We start from the raw sequence: 18,759 nt of genomic DNA, 5'->3' as shown, positions 1-18,759 counted from the left end.
AGGGATTGTGAAGAACTCCAGAAGGATCTCTCCGAACTGGAAGAATGGGCGGCAAAATAGCAAATCTGTTTCAATATAAGAAAATGTAAAGTAATGCACACTGGGGCAAAAAATCAAAACTTTATTCATCAGCTAATGGGTTCTGAGCTGTCCATGATGGATCAGGAAAGAGGTCTTGGTGTGATGGTGGACAACTCGATGAAAGTGTTAACCCAGTGTGCGGTGGCAATGAAGAAGGCCAGTTCCATGCTAGGTATCATTAAAAAGGGGATTGAAAATGTAACAGCCAACATTATGAAGACATAGTGGAAATGGAAAAGGTCCAGAAGGAAGTGACTAAAATGGTGACTGGCTGGAGCACCTCGCTTATAAGGAAAGACTACAGTGCTTGGGGCTCTTTAATCCAGAGAAAAGGCGCCTGAGGGGTGACATGATTGAGACATATAAAATTATGCAGGGGATGGATGAAGTGGATAGAGGGAAGCGCTTTTCCCTCTCACACAATACCAGAACCAGGGGACATCCACTCGAATTGATTGTTGGGAAAGTGAGAACAGACAAAAGAAACTATTTCTTTACCCAGAGTGTTGTTATTCTGTGGAACTCCTTTCCACAGGATGTGGTGATGGCATCTGGCCTAGATGCCTTTAAAAGTGGATTGGACAGATTCCTGGAGGAAAAGTCCATAGCAGGTTACAAACCATGATGGGGATGTATAATCTCCAGGCTCAAATGGAAGGTATGTCCAAATACCAGATGCAGGGGAGAGGTATCAGGAGACAGGTATCTAGTTGTCTCATGTGCTCCCAGAGGCATTTGGTGGGATCACTGTGAGATGCAGGAAGCTGGACTGGATGGGCCTTTGGCCTGATCCAGCAGGGCTCTTCTTATGCTACTTCAAAGTTTCTCAGGTATTTGATTTGCTTTTGGATATAAGCAGCCCCAAATACTGATGTACATGAAGTTCAGAACTCGTATAGAGGTCAGACATTCTTCAGTGCTCCGTCCTAGTGGAACTAGTCAGCCCAACCAAACATCCTTCTTGCTTCATCACCTCCACTGCCTGTCACTTCGCCATTTCATAACATCTGCAGAACACCACAACATTCCTGTAGGGCTCCCTAGGGTTTTTTTCATGCCTTCCAAAAATAGCATTCCTGTGAGCAGTGGCCTTGCCTGAAGATTCTCCACTTGGCCAAGAAAACCCTCCCCATCTACATGTATCCTGACTTGTCCAGAACTTTCAGGTACTCCCAAGTCACCAAAAGGGTGAAGTTGCCCCTCTGCACATAAGCCAGTAGGGGAAGATGAGGCACAAAGCAGCAGTGTTCTCGCACCTTGCAGAACAGTACTCATCCTAAGAGAAATGGGAGGCAAGAACTAGTAATTTGACAGCTCAGAATTAAAAACAGTCTATACAATGCTTAATACTCAGAGCCAGACCCTTCCCTCTACTGAGTGTCATGACAACAGTTGTTCTGTCTAGCTCAACTTACCACGTAGTTCCTCAGGACTGTGTGGAAACTCCGTACAAGCAACAGATGCTTCTAGGAACATCTGGCATGACCCTCAAAACTCTCAATTCAGTCAGGGAGGCTACAAATAACAACCTAATGTTACAGTTGGGATGAATATAATCATGTCCTGCCACAGGAATAAGGAAAGGGAACAAACTGCATACCAGGCAGCCGGCAAAGATATTTTGGCACTACTGAGTTTCAGCAAAGGCCCAGTACAGAAATTTGCTTCATTGCGCCACCAGATCCTGAGAATTGAGAAAGGCAACCAAATCCTCACAGCACAATAATGCCCGAATGCTCAGGGCAAATTCACATGGGAGTCATCCATTACAGCATTTGTGATCCTGGCTTTAGTTAGCTAAGAATTCATCTTCAGTCTGCTGGGGGGGAAAAGAGCAGTATGTGAATTAAGGAAATCTCCTAATGAAAAAGCTAACTGCATGCTATACATAAATATGTAGGTTGTTTTAAAATCTTTTATTTTTTTACTCTCAGGGAACAAAGCAGTATTCAGATGAGAGAATCAGAAGCTGGGAATCAGCAATGGGGAGAGCTATTTAATTCTCCAATTCCGTGAGCTATTTCTCTATATTAAATTGTTCCCTACTCAACACTTTTTGTCCTACAGAATTCTAAATGTATGTTGCCTCATGTAAATACATGTCTGGTACCACAAAGGAGAAGCAGAAGAGTAGCATGAAGGGAGTTTGAAGTGGAGAACTAGCAAGGAGATTTTGTTCACAGGCGATTTCTACTACTGCTTCTTGGCTCCAAATTCAACCTCACCCCAAGCTGTTTTATTGCAATATTTCTTTTCTTTTTTTTCTTTTTTTAAAAGATACATTGTTGTAATGTTGCACAAACTGGCATATCGGCTGTACTAATTCCCATACAGACAGTAACATTAGGTCCTGAAGCCTTAACCATTGAAGTTGAAATTCAAGATAATACTATTCAAAGAAACACACTTCAACATATCGTTGTCATCATCTTAGAGCTGCAGAGCTGGAAGGGACCCTATGGATCATCGAGTCCAGCCCCTATCAAGAAGGCACAGTGGGGAATCAGACTCCCAATCTTTGGCTCCGCAGCCAGATACCTAAACCACTGAGCTATCCATATTCAGATATTTTATCTTTCTATTTGATGACAAATCCACGAACTAAACCTGTTCAAATATGTATTTATGTGCACAGATATCTGCAGTGTGTGAGCCTGAAAACTAATTGCACAATGTGTTGTTTTGATTCAGATTGTTTTAGTTAATTTGTAAATCAGAACTGTGGGCTACCAGTGTGACAAGGAATGGTCCACCTGAGGGTAGAAGACCCAATGTTAAGAGACAATGTCTTGCCCAACTCCCCTCCCCTCAAAAACTTGTGGAACCAGCAGTAGTTGTTAAGATCACACCACCAGATTCTCATGGGGAAAGAAGCCATGGCCTTTTGAGCATGTGGGGCTGTCTAGCTGACTTTGGACCTTAAGCTAAAGAGAACATCAGAAAAGTATTCACTTTATTCCACCAAACAAGCAACTGAATACAGATCACTTTCACACAGGAAGGCTAACCCCAGCTTTTTAAACTATTAAGTTAGCTCAAAGGCATACAGCTTTCATGTTCCAGCCACAGTGTGAGGCCTACTGGTGAAGCATGGCCTCAAGTGGTCCTGTTAATGAGTCGTACTGAGATGATCTTAGTAAAGGTGAAAAGGGCTAGAGCTGGAGGAAACACAAACAAGAATACAAACTGCAAAATGACCCTCCTTGTATGAAAGATGGAAACAGGAGCCACCTCACATTCTAATTTGTAGTGAGTGAAGTTTGTTTTCTAGGCAGGTCCTCTCACATATAATGGGACTTTGTAAAACATGACAAAATTGACTTCTTCCACCTAAAATCCATCCCAACAATTTGTGGTAGCAAAAAAAGGAACAGTATTTGGCCATTGTTTATGTTTATCTAAAATTAAAGCTGAAAAACTGCACCACTCCTAGCTGTAAATGGCTCAGTGTAGGAGCAAAAATTACTGGTGAAAAGTTAGAGCTACAAATCTAACAAGTACGTCACCCACTCTTGTGGTGACAGAGATGATACAGGGTTTTGCTGTTGTTGTCATCCCTCCACTCCCCATTCCCCTCCCTAGACTATTCCTGTCTTCCTTTAAAAAAAAGTTTGGTAACCTCACAGAGTATATTTAACCACTCCATAATAACAGTATGGGTGTAGGCCAAAGGTATGGAGAGAGAAGGGACTTGCTATGACCTTTTAATCCTTTTCCATCATACAAAATGGAGCCACTTCATCATTCTGTTTATTCACATAACTAAACCTGCTCAAAGCATGTACAAAACATAATGGTGAAGTCCTGTTCCATAACTCATGCCACATAAGGCTGGTGATGTCATCAGCCACAGCAATTTTTTAGAAATTAAAAAAAAGCAATCCCCCCCAAAGGTCCCAAGGTTCTGGGGGGAATCTTTTCATTGTGTTGCTGGGGGCCACAGGTTGGGTGTCTTTAATTTCTGAAAATTATTTGACTTCACTAATTATTTCTATCTGAAAAGGACTGATCTCAAGCAACACTTTCTCTACTTGTTATACATTTTGCACTTTTTAAATATGTTTCAACCATTCCTCTCAATCCATAGTGCTAAAAGTTGCCACACCGAGGGAGGCCAGAAAGGAATTGGGCCTTCTTGGTAGCGGGCCCCAGGCTTTGGAGTACATTACCAGCAGTGATACGACAGACTCCTTCTCTCCTTATGATCAGGAAATTCTTGAAAACAAAACTATTCAAAGCTGCCTTCAACAACTAATGCTGTTAATATTAATATATGATGCTGTTAATATTAATATTTTAATTCTTATTTTTTATTTTCTTGTTCACTGTAGGCTTCTGGTATGATTAGGCTTCTGTAGGCTTCTGGTATGATTATTTAAATATCATATCATATTGTTATGTGGGGTCTGTGGGATATATATGTTTAAACTTGCAACCATCTACAGTAGTACGTATGTGCATTAATGGGATGGTGTATAAATCAAATCAAATCAATCAATACATTTTCATCCAGAAATTTGCTTAATAGGTCACTGAATTTCTGAGTGTCTTTTGTTGAAAAAGTATCCAATGCACTTAATTAAAAGTAGCTTTCATACGAAGCTGTATGCAGCTTGTATATAATATGTATAGACTCTCCAAGTCTGTATCTCTGCCTCTTTGTGTGTGTTTTCAAACCATGTTTCAACAAAGACTCCCTTGCATCCAACTTTATGATTGTAACCAGCACTAGAGATAGGCGGAGACATTAGTGAAGGATTCTCCCTTGACAAATCCTCCTTTGTGCAATGACTAGGCAGGAGGATCCAGCAAATGAAAGGACCTTTAAAAGAGCAGCCAGGGACACTTCATCAGCCTGCTGCTGTGCTCTTAAAATCCTTCAGCATAATTCACAGGGACAAGACAGCACTGAGCATGACTGCAAAAAGAACCATTGTCCTTGACACAAGCATGCTGACCCACAACTAGTTGAAACAAAAGTAACAGAGATGCTCTAAAGCTTGGCCATAATGTACAATATGCCCAGTTCCTCAGGCTAATGGACAAATTAAGCTAAAGCATTAAAATGTGTGCAGATTTTGCATCACTGGCTTCTGTTAAACTAAATGGGCTTAAACCTAAATGCACCGTATGCTGCAGATTAAGTTGAACAATAATTTTATTTTTGAGAACATCATGACTAAATTACTACCAAAAAGTCCATTCTTCCCTCTCTTGCCTCTTCTTTGTTGGAACAGCATCAGGCTAATAATGGAAGAAGATAGGGTAGTCTGCTGGATCGAGTGTTGAACTAGAATCCAGGACACCAGGATTGAAATCCTCATTCAGCCACTGCTAGTGACAATGGTAAAACACTAGTTGAATATCTCACATAGCTTAAAGACATACACATATTAGAACCCTATTAGGGTCAACACGAGTAGAGAGTTACCAGCACATAACAATATTGTTGTTATCATCAATGACAACAAAATCCAACAACAGTAGTAATGGAAAAGAGAGTGAACCAAACTGTCCAGTTGCTATTCTCACAGCAGAACTCTAAGAAAGAGTATTTTCTTTCTGAGTATTTGGAACATGAATGTGAATTATAACAATAGCTCTTTATTATGCTGCACTGTTCAATAAGGAGGACCCAGAATTAGTTCTGTCATGCTCTTTCATGTCACATCACTGTTTTGAGACAGCAACAAAACAGCATATACTGGCAACTCATATAACTTTGTCTGAATTAATAAAATAGTTAAGTTGAACGCTGCATTGAATATGAATTTTGAGTCCTCTGCTATATTTAAGAGTAAAGATGGATTAAAATCTTATATTTGCACAATATCAAGTTCAAAGGACAAAAATTATGTGCAATAAAGTATCTCCTATATAATATTACACGCATGTTGCAATACCAACAGTAAGTCTGACATTTTAGCTGCATAATACTAGAATATTTTGGCAAACACAAATACATGTTTGCGTAGAAAACATGTTTACCACTTAAAACAAAGCTAAAATGTTCATGGTAAAGGTCAGAGAATATTTCATTCCCTACTGAGCAAAGTGGTCAGGAAGCACATTTGTCTCCATTTCCTGTCAAAACAGGAAGAGTGCAACTTCTTCCTCCACACAATGAGTTTAGTTTTGCTTCCCACCTCCAGCTCTTAGTCCCTCAGGGCCTTCCAAACGAATCCTTAGACAGAAATGATCCTTTCTCTTAACTGCATTAGGTCTAGTTTTTGAAAACTGTGATCACCTACTTTCCACTTTCCTCTGCTTGTTCACAATGAAAATCAAAAGCTATGTGATCGAAAGAAATAAAATGAGGCTAATTCATATGGAATTCTTCTCCACCATTGTTTAGGAGTACAAGAACCACTGACGTCAAGCCCTGAAAGTTTAGAATCTGCTTTACTCTTTTTTTTCTCACAAAAATCTATACCATAAAGATAACCTTGAGATAGATTTCAGGGGAGTACAAAGCTAATCAAACTAAGATTCCAGAAAATAAAGCATACTGTATCTGGTATATTTCCGAAGCAGTTGTAAGTATAATTATTTTTACTCAAGAAAATGTGTTCAAGCTTAAGGAGCAAATATTCAATAACTTATTTGAGAACGAAACTGTTCTTCTAAATATTAAATTCCTTTCACAGAAATCAAGAAGAAACTCAATTCAATTCAAACAAGAACAAGAACACTGACTCGTAAGAATCTATAATGGTGATATATTTTTAAGACTCACAATGTGAACTGCAAATGGGAAATACTAATGAGATTTCCCCCCCTTTCTAAACCTCTGTTTTAGCTAAGAAATAATGGTGAAAATTCTCCATATTTCAATTAAAATGAGTTAACTACTGAAAACTGAGTTAACTACTGAAAAAGTTTTTTTAAAAAAGAGTGAAGGGAAACATGTATGATTTCTATTAATAAATAATGCATATTCAAAGCCCCTTTGCTGAATTAACAGCTGTAACAACAAACAGATAATGACAAGCGATGATGATGCATATTCTGTTTGTTTCCGTAGTATGTACATACATGCACATGAGTGCAGTGTTACTACACAATGTTTTTTTAAAAAAGGAATACAAATTAGAAACAAAGATAACAAGCAGTCTTTTTTTAATCACAAAGGAATAAACAGTTCATCTATGAAGACTGATTTAGGACACCCAACACTTGCAGGTTTGTACTCAATTTGCATGACACACCACATATCAGACAATTTTCATTTGTAGTTCTTAACTGATTTTGTGCATAGTGGAATAAAATGAGTTAAATCTATTAGAGAACTCTAGTTCATATATAACCTTGATAGTTTATATATAAAAAATTAATAATTTTGCAAACACTAGGTTTAATCTCATTTTAGATAACACACAAAACATATGTGTATGAACCCCTGATAATGCTATTTGTATGATCCAGTCTCTAATAAACTTTTATTTCTGGCTCAGCATCTTAGTTCACTGTCAAGAAGCTATTTCCCATGAAAGCATGTGCTACAATAAACTGCTTATTCTTTAATATCTATTGTTTTTGCAGCAACAGATAACAAGACAACTTTTCTAAAAATTTATCTACTAAATAAGCACTGATCTGTACACTAATTCACTAGATTTGTTCCTGTAGTGCTCTGGTTGAAATATTTATGCTCTCGCTCACCCCTCTTAACATACCTAAGTCAAAGATAGAAAAACATTGTTAAAAGCCAGGCAAGACGATTGTACTGTTTTGTTTCAACCATAGGCTGCCAGCTGTGTGAGATTATGATTTTATAGTTTGCACTTAGGTAGGGTGAAGTGGAAGTATTGTTCAATATTGGAAATGTTGGTGTTGCCATCATATCATCGGTGTCTCCATTGTTAAATAATAAAGCCAAAGGGAAGGGGTTGCAATTAAATTAGGCAAGCTTGGCAAAATAACTCTAGGTATTCTACATGATGTCAGTGGAGCTGGGAGAAGATTTAACTGTCAGCTGCACAACTGGAGGAGTCTTATGACTGGGGCGGCATATCTGGGGTGAAAAGAGACAAAAGATCCCCGTTTGCTGTCAGAACACCACTGGTGAGACAGTAACAACAGGCCACCAAACAGCTTTCAGCCACCACATGGGAAAAACCTCCAGCAGCAGCCATAGAATCATAGAATAACCCATCTGGGATACCTCAGTCATCTTGCCAGGAAGCACAGAACTCCTCCCTTATTCGTGCCAAAATCAATTGGGCAAATAGGTTATAATTAACTGAAGACCCATTAACTTCAATAAGACTAAAAGTGACTTAAGTAGTCTGATTTACCCTTAGTTGTTTCTCTGGCCACATAGTTCTTCTCCAATGTCTAAGGTGAATTAGTCAGAGGTATTACAAATACTAGACATTTTCCTTCAGGAAATGAAGGTGGAACTGGAAATTATTTCAGCAAGTACATGGCTCCAACCTCTAGGGTATTCTAAGGGTCAAACTAGGCAATAAGCAGATTGAACTTTGTTTCCCTTCCCGCCCAGCCCATGTGGAGCCCAAAAAGGCAGCGCGAGTGGAGCGCCGCCCGCCAAGCCAGGCAGCAGCAAGCAGCTCCTAAGCGCATTGATAGGAAGGCGAGCGCCTGGACTGTGTGTTCAAAATCCCTTTCAAGGACTTCAACTCCCACACTCCCCAGCCTTGAACTTATGACCCTCGGGGGACGGGAGGCTTCCTCATTTGGTTTTGCCCAGCACCGTTTTCCCCCTACCTGCGCTGGAGCCTTGTTTGAGCATCCAGATTAGCAAGGTTGCCTCTGAGCCTGTGCAGAGTGCGAGCAACTGGGGGATCCCACAGCTGGGCCAGGGTGCATTCAATTGGCTGTTTAAATAATGTTTGTTTGGTCTTTTGGGGAAAAAAGGCTCCACTGAATTTATTTTTATTTTTTAACATGACTGTTTCTTGGTCAGTTCATTAAGAGACATTTATTGGATGCTATTGTAATAAAATTGTATTAATTACAGGTTTAATCCGGAATGATTCAAATGAAACATTCAATACGTCCTCTTCTGTCTTTTTTTTTTTTTTGGTCTTTCTATGTCCTTCTTTTGGTACCAATGTATCTCGCAACCCTATCTAAATCACAAAATAAAGCATGCTAGTTTTCAAAATACACAGGAAAGGAAAATCACATGCTATAATAAACAGAGATCTTTCAGCACTTAAAGGAATACCTCTTCTAAAAGCATGCAAAATATACTGTCTGATTTGATCCTACAATAATGGAAGAGCTTCAGAGTTTTCTAGGATCTTCAAGAAAGTTGCTCAGTCCCTCCTTTATATGCTGCTTCTCATTTGCTAATACTGCCCTTCCTCCTTTACTACTCTTATTGTTGGTGGCAACATGCAATAAGATTATATCTGTGGCTTGTTCTCTCTTTGTGGAGTTTCGCAAAGAAGAGCCTAAGTCATTTGCCTCTTTGTTTGCGTTCCTCTAAGGTTTGGAGACTTTTTATTTTCACTACTCTGTGGAAAGGTACATAATCAATCTCACTTTGAGAACACTAAAAAAAAATTCCTAAAATTCTCATGCCTGGTTTCCAAAATTCCATATTTTATCCTTGGCAGTTAACAGGATGAAAATTGCCATGTAGCATTTTTAGGGTTTAGTGTAGACAGACAGACAGACAGACAGACAGACAGACAGACAGACAGACAGAGAGTCAATGTTTTTATCTTGCAGCCTTTATCTTACAGCTTTTGTGGTCAATTCTGCTCTACTGCAATGCCTGGGACAATTCAGAACAATTTATATGAGACAACTAGTAGTAAAGCAACACCAACAAATGCTATTTATCTCATGTCTAAAGCTGCACTGCCCAGAATATGCTCCATCCATTGCATCTGAGGGAAGTGGTTCACCAGGTTAAAAAAAGAAAATCTGTATTTTCCCCATTTCTGTAATAGGCAAATTATTAATTTTTTTCTTACCACTATCAAGGGCAATAGTTCAGCTTTAAAAAACTCCTTTACAAACTTAATGCTGAAATCCAGTTGCTAGTTACAGGTAGAGTAGACCCACTGAATCAATTGGAATCTGGAAAAGCAACACCTACTGTACATATATTTCACTGACTTCATGCATTTATTCTAGTTGAAGGACTTAACTCCTATTTAGGCCTGAATTTTTACACTTTGTTTCTCTAGTTGGAATTTTTCTTGTGACAGAACTCCCTCCCCCCCTTTTGCCCATTACAGCTATTGTTTTGAACACAACTTACTTTTGGATCATTAAAAGGATTTTATATTTTTTAATTAGGTATCAAAGAAATGGCAGTGATTCTCCTCACAGGTGCACAAAAATATAGCAACCTCAGAGGAGAAAATACAAGCCAGAGATCATTCTTTCTTCTAATAAGACAAAGCAGGTAGTATAATTAGATGATCTCTACATACCCTTCCAAATATATTTGCTTGTTTGTTTCAAGGAGGGTAGCCAGGTCAGTTTCTGTTGGCTGCTGTGCATGAGAGGTGATGTCAGGTAAAACTTCTCAGTTTTTAAGAGACCACAGCACTCCTTCGCCTAAATCCACTTGCAATGTCCAACTAGATAGACTCACTGAATCGAATTTATGTAATTATTGACCAACCATGTTCTTACTAATTCAGTTGATCCACTCTAGGAACTGAATTTAGACCTTGGTTATTAATTCATGAAACTCTGTAATTTTTTTCTTTTATCTTTATTTAGAATCACTATAAAAATAAATTGTTGCCCAAGATATTTTTTTTTCAAATACAGAGGACATTACTCAATAGAACGATGATGTGAAAGCTGCGTAATATACCTATGTCTAGAACTTATCAAGCCCCAGGTCAAGTCTAAACATACAAGCAGCTTGCTTGAGACATCAACATTGGCAACTCTGGAACTGATAGGGGCTGCAATTACTAATGGCAAGAAAAGAGGAAGGCAATGTCGTTGTGGTTAATGCACTGACAGAAAATCACAGCAACAATGTGTTTGGATATAACTGTTTTGTCTATCTTACTTAACTTGTGAAATGTGATGACTGTGCATAAGCTGGTTAGATATTCTTCCCTTGGTTGCAAGAACTGTACAATGTTGTTAGAACTCATCACCGTTTGCAATTTTATACTTCTAAAACAATTATTACTGAGTAGAGATGTGCACACGTTTTTTTAAAAAATCACCGAATTTGTTCCAGAAATTGCTAATTTGTGAATCATAAATCAAAATGAATCACCATTTTTTTAATTTGTGCCCATCTCTATTACTGACCAAGGTCCAATAGTAGAGCTGCCTCCACAAAGAAAACTAAGAGGGCAATCATGGTTCTCTCCTCTGCAGACTTCTCCTCACAGAAACGAGCTCCAGAGGGCTGGGAAACCATGAGTTATATTTTGGACAACATAGAAGGTTACAGTACATAGAAGATCCTTTCACACTAGCCACTAGCAGATGGCCACTAGCACAGTGTGGGATTATTTATATTCACCAGAGCAACAGAAGGCAGAAGCCACAAGCGTTTTCTTAAATAATTCTGTTAGTCACTTTTATAAGTGTGTGTGTACTTTATACATAGTTTTATAATAAGCAATTAGTTGCATCCCTCAAATAAATCCAGAAAAATCTTGACTCAAGCATCATTTAGTTCTCATTTGCCAAAATCCTGTTGTTTAGAGTAGATACAGTAGGTCCATTTGATGGAGTTGGCTTGATTCGATGGGCCTACTCTAGTGGGATTTACTATGTCAGGCAATAGGATTTTGCTTCTCTTCTTTGTACACCTGCCTCAGTATATCTGAGCTCTAGGTAGCTTCTAGAGTTGCGATGGGCAACTGTGGCTGTACATATATTTGGAGTTTACAACTCCTATCAGCCGTTGCCATCATAACTGACAATGGAGATTTATGAAAGCTATAGTACAAGAATATTGGGAGGGCCATGGTTGTCTATCCCTATTTTAAAGTTGAGAATATTAAATTTGTCTTTGCTTCTCATCACCCTTACTGCAGTGCTCGTATCTCAGTGACTTAGTTCTTCCTATACCTTCTACTAGAATAACATTAGAATTATAGCTAGTTTGGGCAAAAATAAGTTCAAAAGCAAGGATCTATGCTGCTCTTGCACCACCCTGCAACTTGTGTAATTTCAAAGCGACTTCAGTGAGCTCTCAAAGCTGCCTAAGATATTTTTAGCATTACTAAAAAGTCTTTCAGAAAGCACATGATTTTAGGTTCTTTAAATATATCTGAGGTCTTGAAAATCTCACATTCTATTTAAAAACCAGTCAAACAATTCCAGTGTTTGTGAGTTCTAGAGGGAAAAGATTGTGAATACAACCTTGAATGTATAATGTTAAATATTCAGAGAAGGCAAAATATTTTACAAAAATTAACTTAGATGGCTTGCAGAGTTTTGCTCACAATTTAACACATGTAAGGTTGGTTAGACAGAGATAGAATAGTGTTTTGGTACTACTGGCACCACCATTGAAAGAGACGATAATGGGCATTAGGGCAGTCCCAGGAAGGAAAAAATCCACTTTCCCCCAATCCTACACGAATATTGCTAAACTAGGTTCAGTAACGTATTACGGCTGCAATCCAGGCAAAGTTGAAAGTGTTTAACTGAAATGAATCCTTTCCTGTGTGCCTACTTCTGTACTAGGTGGAAGAGAGAACACCATGATATAGCCGCAATAGCACTATGCACTACACAGTCTTGTGCAGATAAACAGAACAAAAATGGGCAAAGGGAGCAGGGACAAAGATACAGCAGAGACTTCCCAATGGAGCAAGAGTGCTAGCTGATGATTTTACCAATTTCTCCTTCTCCCTTTGGTCCTCGTCTTCACTTTACACATTATTATGGAGGATCTCTGACTCTTCAGAATAATTTTTCAAAAGGCCCAAGGAGTGACATGGAAGAGAAGCAATCAGAGAAAACCACTTCTCCCTTTTCCAGCAATGCTGCCATTCACTTTGTGGAGTTACAGTCCTACAACTCTAGATCCACCCATTATTCAAAATGTATTAAAGGGCATTTTGTGGCACTACACATCTCCATGGGAAGAATGATGTCAGAAGCAGTGTCAGCAAACAGGGTATGAAAAATCCCATGGATTTTTTTTTTTTACGATAACCCAATTGCTTAGTTCACACATCGTATACCACACAGCATTAATAGGCTATGCTCTAAGCTCATTGGAAAACCAATTAATACAAAAGAAATGTACCTGCTAACTCTATTTTGAATTAGGACACAAAAACACCTAGCAGAAATTATGACTGAGGAAAACAGAAATATGTGACAGCAAAACAGTATTTTAAAAATATGCTAGGTGGAAAAAAAGTTCACCAATCAGAAGTGGTAATATATGGCATGATCCAGCTGAAGACACATTCTTAAATCTCATACCTCATACTTGGCTACAACAGAAAGTTAAATCGCTCCTAAATAGGTTCTGTGTAGCAATACTTTGATCATGGAAGTTAAATACCAATTAGATTGCAGTTCCCAGTTGTATGTATGTCAACATGTTCTAATGGAATATTGAAAGTTAAAAATTTTAGGGTTTTATAAGGTTTTATACTTATGTGACTGGTCTAAGGACTGTAAATAAACTATTATAGCTCCTGTTAATATCAGTATAACACAAAAATTCATAATGTTGCCCTCTGGCATTCATACTTTGGTAAACAAGAGATTGTGATTTCTGGACTAAAAAGAATTTGAAGTTAAATTATAGTTATTACTTGTAAATATTCTCTAATAAACTCTGGGTGAATACATATATTATTTTTAAATATGAATATAAGAGGTAATACTCAGAATATAAATGAAAATATCTAATTATTTTAATGAAAATATGAATTCCCTTTCTTTATGTGTATTTTTAAGCATAATTGGTATCATGCTCACACAAAAGCTGCCATTGTGCAGAGGTTTAATCTTGCTCACTATTTCATTTCCAATGTAAATTCTAGCAGTAAACAATTAAAAACCAATACAGTGCTTTGATATTGACAGAATTATAGCTTTCTAGCTTGACCCACAGCAATAAGTAATGTCAAGAGAAAATTCAGAATGTATTTATTTTAAATGTTATCATTGTCTACATTATTTGATTTTATGCCACAAAGAGGCCAAGTTATATTAGTACTGCAGTGTTTTCAAGTTCTATGCTGGAGTGTCTTGGTAAGAAGAATGGCAAATTGCATCTACATTCTGTTACTTTGGGAAAAGGTGTACACCTGATTAGGCAGATAAGTCTATGTGCAAGATCTGGTTTCTAACTGCAGTTATCCCTCTTCTACTAGGGTGCAAGAAGGCAGAACATCCTAGAAGTCTCTCCATGGATGCCTATTTCCAGCGTTTGGAACTCTACGTATGGCTTCCAATGGTGGCTGGAGAACTAGGCATACCTGACACAAAGCTGATACGGACTGGCTACATACTGTGATGTGCACAGATTCATCTCCAGCAGGGTATAGAGCAGATTTAAAGTATGTTTTCTCATCACTCTTGTTATGAAAATGGATATATGCATCTCCATATGCTACCTGGAAGTAATGCATGTAATTATTACCTATCTGCTGCTAGATTAGTAAGTGTGCTGTAGTTAGAGCAGTTAGATTGAACTAGAACACAGGAGATCTAGGTTCACATCCCAACTCATTTAGGAAAATTAGCTGGTGACCATGGACCAGTCCTACCCTCTCAATAACAGTGGGCTGTTGGGATGAGAAATTGAGCAGGAGCAGAGCCATGTACACTGCTCTGAAGTCTTTGGAGGAAAGTCAAGATGAAGCAAATAAATGCCTTGGATCTCAGTGTGGTGGAACAAGCGACTCTGAAGCCCAGGTCTGGAAGTCTGATACCCCAATGTGCCTCTCTGGAGAAAAGCTAGTCCGTCTGGTTTCGTGCAAGCTACATTGTTTTGCAACGCCCCCCAAAGGAGGTCAAAGGCACTTGTAAATCAATTCTGAGCTCTTTATATTTAGAAAATCCTGAGAAAGATACTGTAAGTCAGAACTGATTTGACAGCAAGCAATAATGAGAAAGAAAGAAAGAAAGAAAGAGAGAGAGAGAGAGAGAGAGAAAGAAAGAAAGAAAGAAAGAAAGAAAGAAATAACGAACGAACGAACGAACGAACGAACGAACGAACGAATGAGCAAACGAATGAACGAGCAAACGAATGAACGAGCAAACAAACTTATTATTCTCAGTCATTCTGGAGACTCTAAATCAGAACATTTGAATTTTGAAAAATAAGGCATGAATTGTATGGTATGTATTCTCGCAATGCAACTAAGCAAAATGTAACTGTGTAACATATTTACAATCTATCCTGCAAATCTAGGAGGGTATTTAATACACAAAAATAATTATAGTACATATAATTAAGCCACTTTTTTGATCAGGCAAAGTTATTCTGTCATTCTGTTTGCTTAATGTTTATTTCACTTGTTTCATTCTTACATCTGTTTTTAGGGTTTTATGCATATTATATCAAACAAATATATTTTCCTAATAATGCAAACTTGAATTTAAAGCAACGATAACTGAAATCTATCTCATGTTGCATAAAATACTAATTTAGGTTTATAGAGATAGGTTTAGGTGAACAGATTTATTGCTAGCATTCTGAGCTTATCCAGTATACTAAGTGCACATGTTATTACCCCCCCCCCAAAAAAAAGAGTAATGCCAGACATTGGCAAGAGGAACTACAAGAATAACATTATTTATCTGATAAATCTACAACATAGCCATTATTGCCAATTTTGGATTATAAAGGTACATATGAATACTGGCCACAAAGAAGCGATAGCCTCAGTCAAAATGAGGTTGGTTTTTAAGAAACAGTGTCCCTTATAAATGAACATGGACCCCTTTCAAACAAAAGATGTAAAATGTGAACTGTTTTGACTTTTATCAGAGTCACTGAGACAATCCCTTCTAAAATCACAATAATGTGACAGGAATAATAAAATCAGATGCTAGGCTTCTTTAATTTTGCAAAATAAAGCAAGATAAAGCATTGCATTTTGGCATTACAGTATTGTAAGGTCTATCAATAATAATCATGCACAGATAAATACACACATTATATCTATTCAGTATAAAGAATCTTTTATTATACCTAGTCTAGAGAACAAGTGGATTTACTTCCAAAAAGCAGACTTGTCCATAAATGCTCACATTAAAATATTGCACTTAGTCATTAAGGTGCCACAATATTTTTGTCTTCCTAATTTTTAAAAATTTTTATTGTGTTTTTACCTGACATGCTAGCACAGACTAACTTGGCCACCTCTTCTAAAACTACTAAGTAAATATGAATAGGACTGCACTGTAAAATGTTTACAAAACATGGAACAGTTTTTAAATGAGAAACTTTTGGAAATTTCCCAAATGATAACATTCGGATAGTAGTCTATGCATCATATATGTGATATATATGGGAAGTTTTCTAACCTTAATATAAAGAAATCAACCATACAGTGCAGAGATCAGTTATGCCATGATGTGACTATAAAACATCACAAGGATTATTTTGCAACATACCTGCCTGTTACGTTCATCCATAATCCTCGTGATCTGAATCTTTTTTCTCCCCATAGTCCCCGTTTTTCTTCTCTCGCTCGTTCCTACACTTCTGTATTTTCTTTCTCTCTTTCCTTCCTCTTTCCTGTTTCTTCAAACCAAGACTCCTTCTTCAGCACTTACACGATTCAATTTACAGACCCCTGCATCCGTTCCTGCTAAAGACACAAAACAAATGAATAGTTAGAGGAGTTTCCCAGACTAAATATCTCAACAGAACAATTTTATGCATGATAACATCCTAACTGCAATTCTTGGAATGGCGAGAAATCATTATTTCAAATAAATTTAAAGTGGTGTATCCTTTTTTTGGGAGAGAATAGCTATGGCACTCCAGTTCTAAAGCTATTCAGAAGTCATGTTTATTTCAATGCAGAATGCACATTCAAATAAGAAGTTTAGGATCTGGGAATATAAAGAATAAAAAGGAGAAACCTTTTAAGCTGTCACTAAAACAGTTAAATGGTGTAATCTCATACTTCTCAGAGATGTCCATCTTCCCAATCTATGATACTTCCTTGAAAATATGAAAAATTGTCTAAATCAAAGAGCTAATGAACCTTTCCATACCTGTGCAAGCTAAGTAATCAAGCTAAACAGATTTCAAGGAAAACAGAAGAGACTATAATTTTTCTTATTATGCAAATAGGCTAGACCATTATTAAAATATCATTTGATATATAAGAAATGTCAGCTGAAATCTAAATTCTTTAACCTTATATTCCACTCTTTTTTAAAAAAGGAACAACTACTGATAAAATACTTCAGCAGAAAAATCTCTATTCCCGTCATAGTTGATATAACTGTACAAACTCCTATCTATAATACGTTGAATAATTGGAGTAAGTTGTTAATATAGTCTGTGCACACATTGTAAAGAAACAAAACCAAAGCAACTAATCACATTGTAAGAAGGCTCAAAAACACACAATATATCTCCCAACATTCTTCCAAAAAGCAGAATCAACCCTGGCATTAATTCCAAACTTCTGCATATATAAAGAAACAAATAAAAGTAAGTAAAGTAAGAAATAAATAAATGGTAGGTGGCAACTATACATGAAAAGATGAAGGCGAGCATCTCCATGATTCATTTTAAAACTGGAAATAAAATGGACAGTGTGGAAAGCTTAACATGGACAGCAAAATCAGATCCTCTCAAGACGCAGATATAAATAAGTTATGATTTATGACAGCGCAAGTCTGAGCATGTCCACTCAGACGTTCATTTGGACTTACTTCCAGGTAAGTGAGTATATCAGAATATTGTACAATTCTTCCCACACCATTCTGTTCTGATGAAATTATTTCTTAATTTAAAATAAGGCAGAAATCTGACATGGAACCTAAGCTTTCCTTGCTAATCCTAGGCTGGTGGTTCTCTTATAGCCAAACGGATTAATTCTCCCAAAATTTACTCAACTGAAATCCTGGCCTGGGGATCCATCATTTAGATCCATCCAATGTTATTCTGGCAGAAATGTTGATACATACTATGAATGACAGTTCTGAAAATTCAGTTTCTTTGTGAAAATTCATTTAATGTTTGGAATCACACCTCTCGTTTTCTTTCTGATGAATTCCAAACTTTATAAGCCTTCAAGCCCTATGACTCCCATGGAATTCCATGGGGCTTACACATGAGTAGACATGCATAAAACTGTACTGTAAATTTAGTTTTCTCTCATAATAAATTCAATCCTGCCATTATTACTTTAGAGTATAAGAAAGCTGTTTTGTAAAACGATCAGCAACCTAAAACTACCAGTATCAACTCATACCATTAATAGCGCATTGCTTACATTTTCACCTATAGAAAAAACTAGTTTATTTTAATTCTTGCAACTAATAGTAGTTCAGTTGTAGCTGATTGCATTACCCCAAATCAGGGAACAAGAACGAACACTGAATTTAAAGCAATTTCTTTCAAACGTATTTCATACCATCTGTGCAAATTTTGGAAACATCTAAGTCTCCAGCATTTGCTGGTAAGTAGGAAAACATGTCCATTTTATAAAATGCATTTCAACTTCATTTGATTGACTATTGTCTATAGTGTCCCCCTACACACAACACCAATAGTTC

At 37.4% G+C, this 18,759-nt stretch overlaps 1 protein-coding gene across 31 annotated transcripts in view; it reads right to left on the bottom strand.

The window, feature by feature from the left end:
- Positions 1-18,759, bottom strand: part of MEF2C (myocyte enhancer factor 2C) — a 229,420-nt gene that overhangs the window by 117,381 nt on the left and 93,280 nt on the right. For 20 of the 31 annotated variants that reach the window (XM_072992555.2, XM_020783761.3, XM_072992561.2 and 17 more), the window contains one exon: positions 16,636-16,832. In XM_072992555.2, the coding sequence (XP_072848656.1) occupies positions 16,636-16,689 (54 nt within the window). In that variant the 5' untranslated portion in view covers positions 16,690-16,832. Of the gene's footprint in view, positions 1-16,635; positions 16,833-17,109; positions 17,685-17,733; positions 18,729-18,759 lie in introns of those variants that run through there. The other 11 variants (XM_072992554.2, XM_078386376.1, XM_072992559.2 and 8 more) reach the window with 3 other exon arrangements.

This window comes from Pogona vitticeps, chromosome 2, assembly GCF_051106095.1.
Source record: "Pogona vitticeps strain Pit_001003342236 chromosome 2, PviZW2.1, whole genome shotgun sequence".
Taxonomy (NCBI): Eukaryota; Metazoa; Chordata; class Lepidosauria; order Squamata; family Agamidae; genus Pogona; species Pogona vitticeps.
The sequence above is the reverse complement of the archived record's forward strand: the minus strand, read 5'-3'. Positions and strand labels throughout refer to the sequence as shown.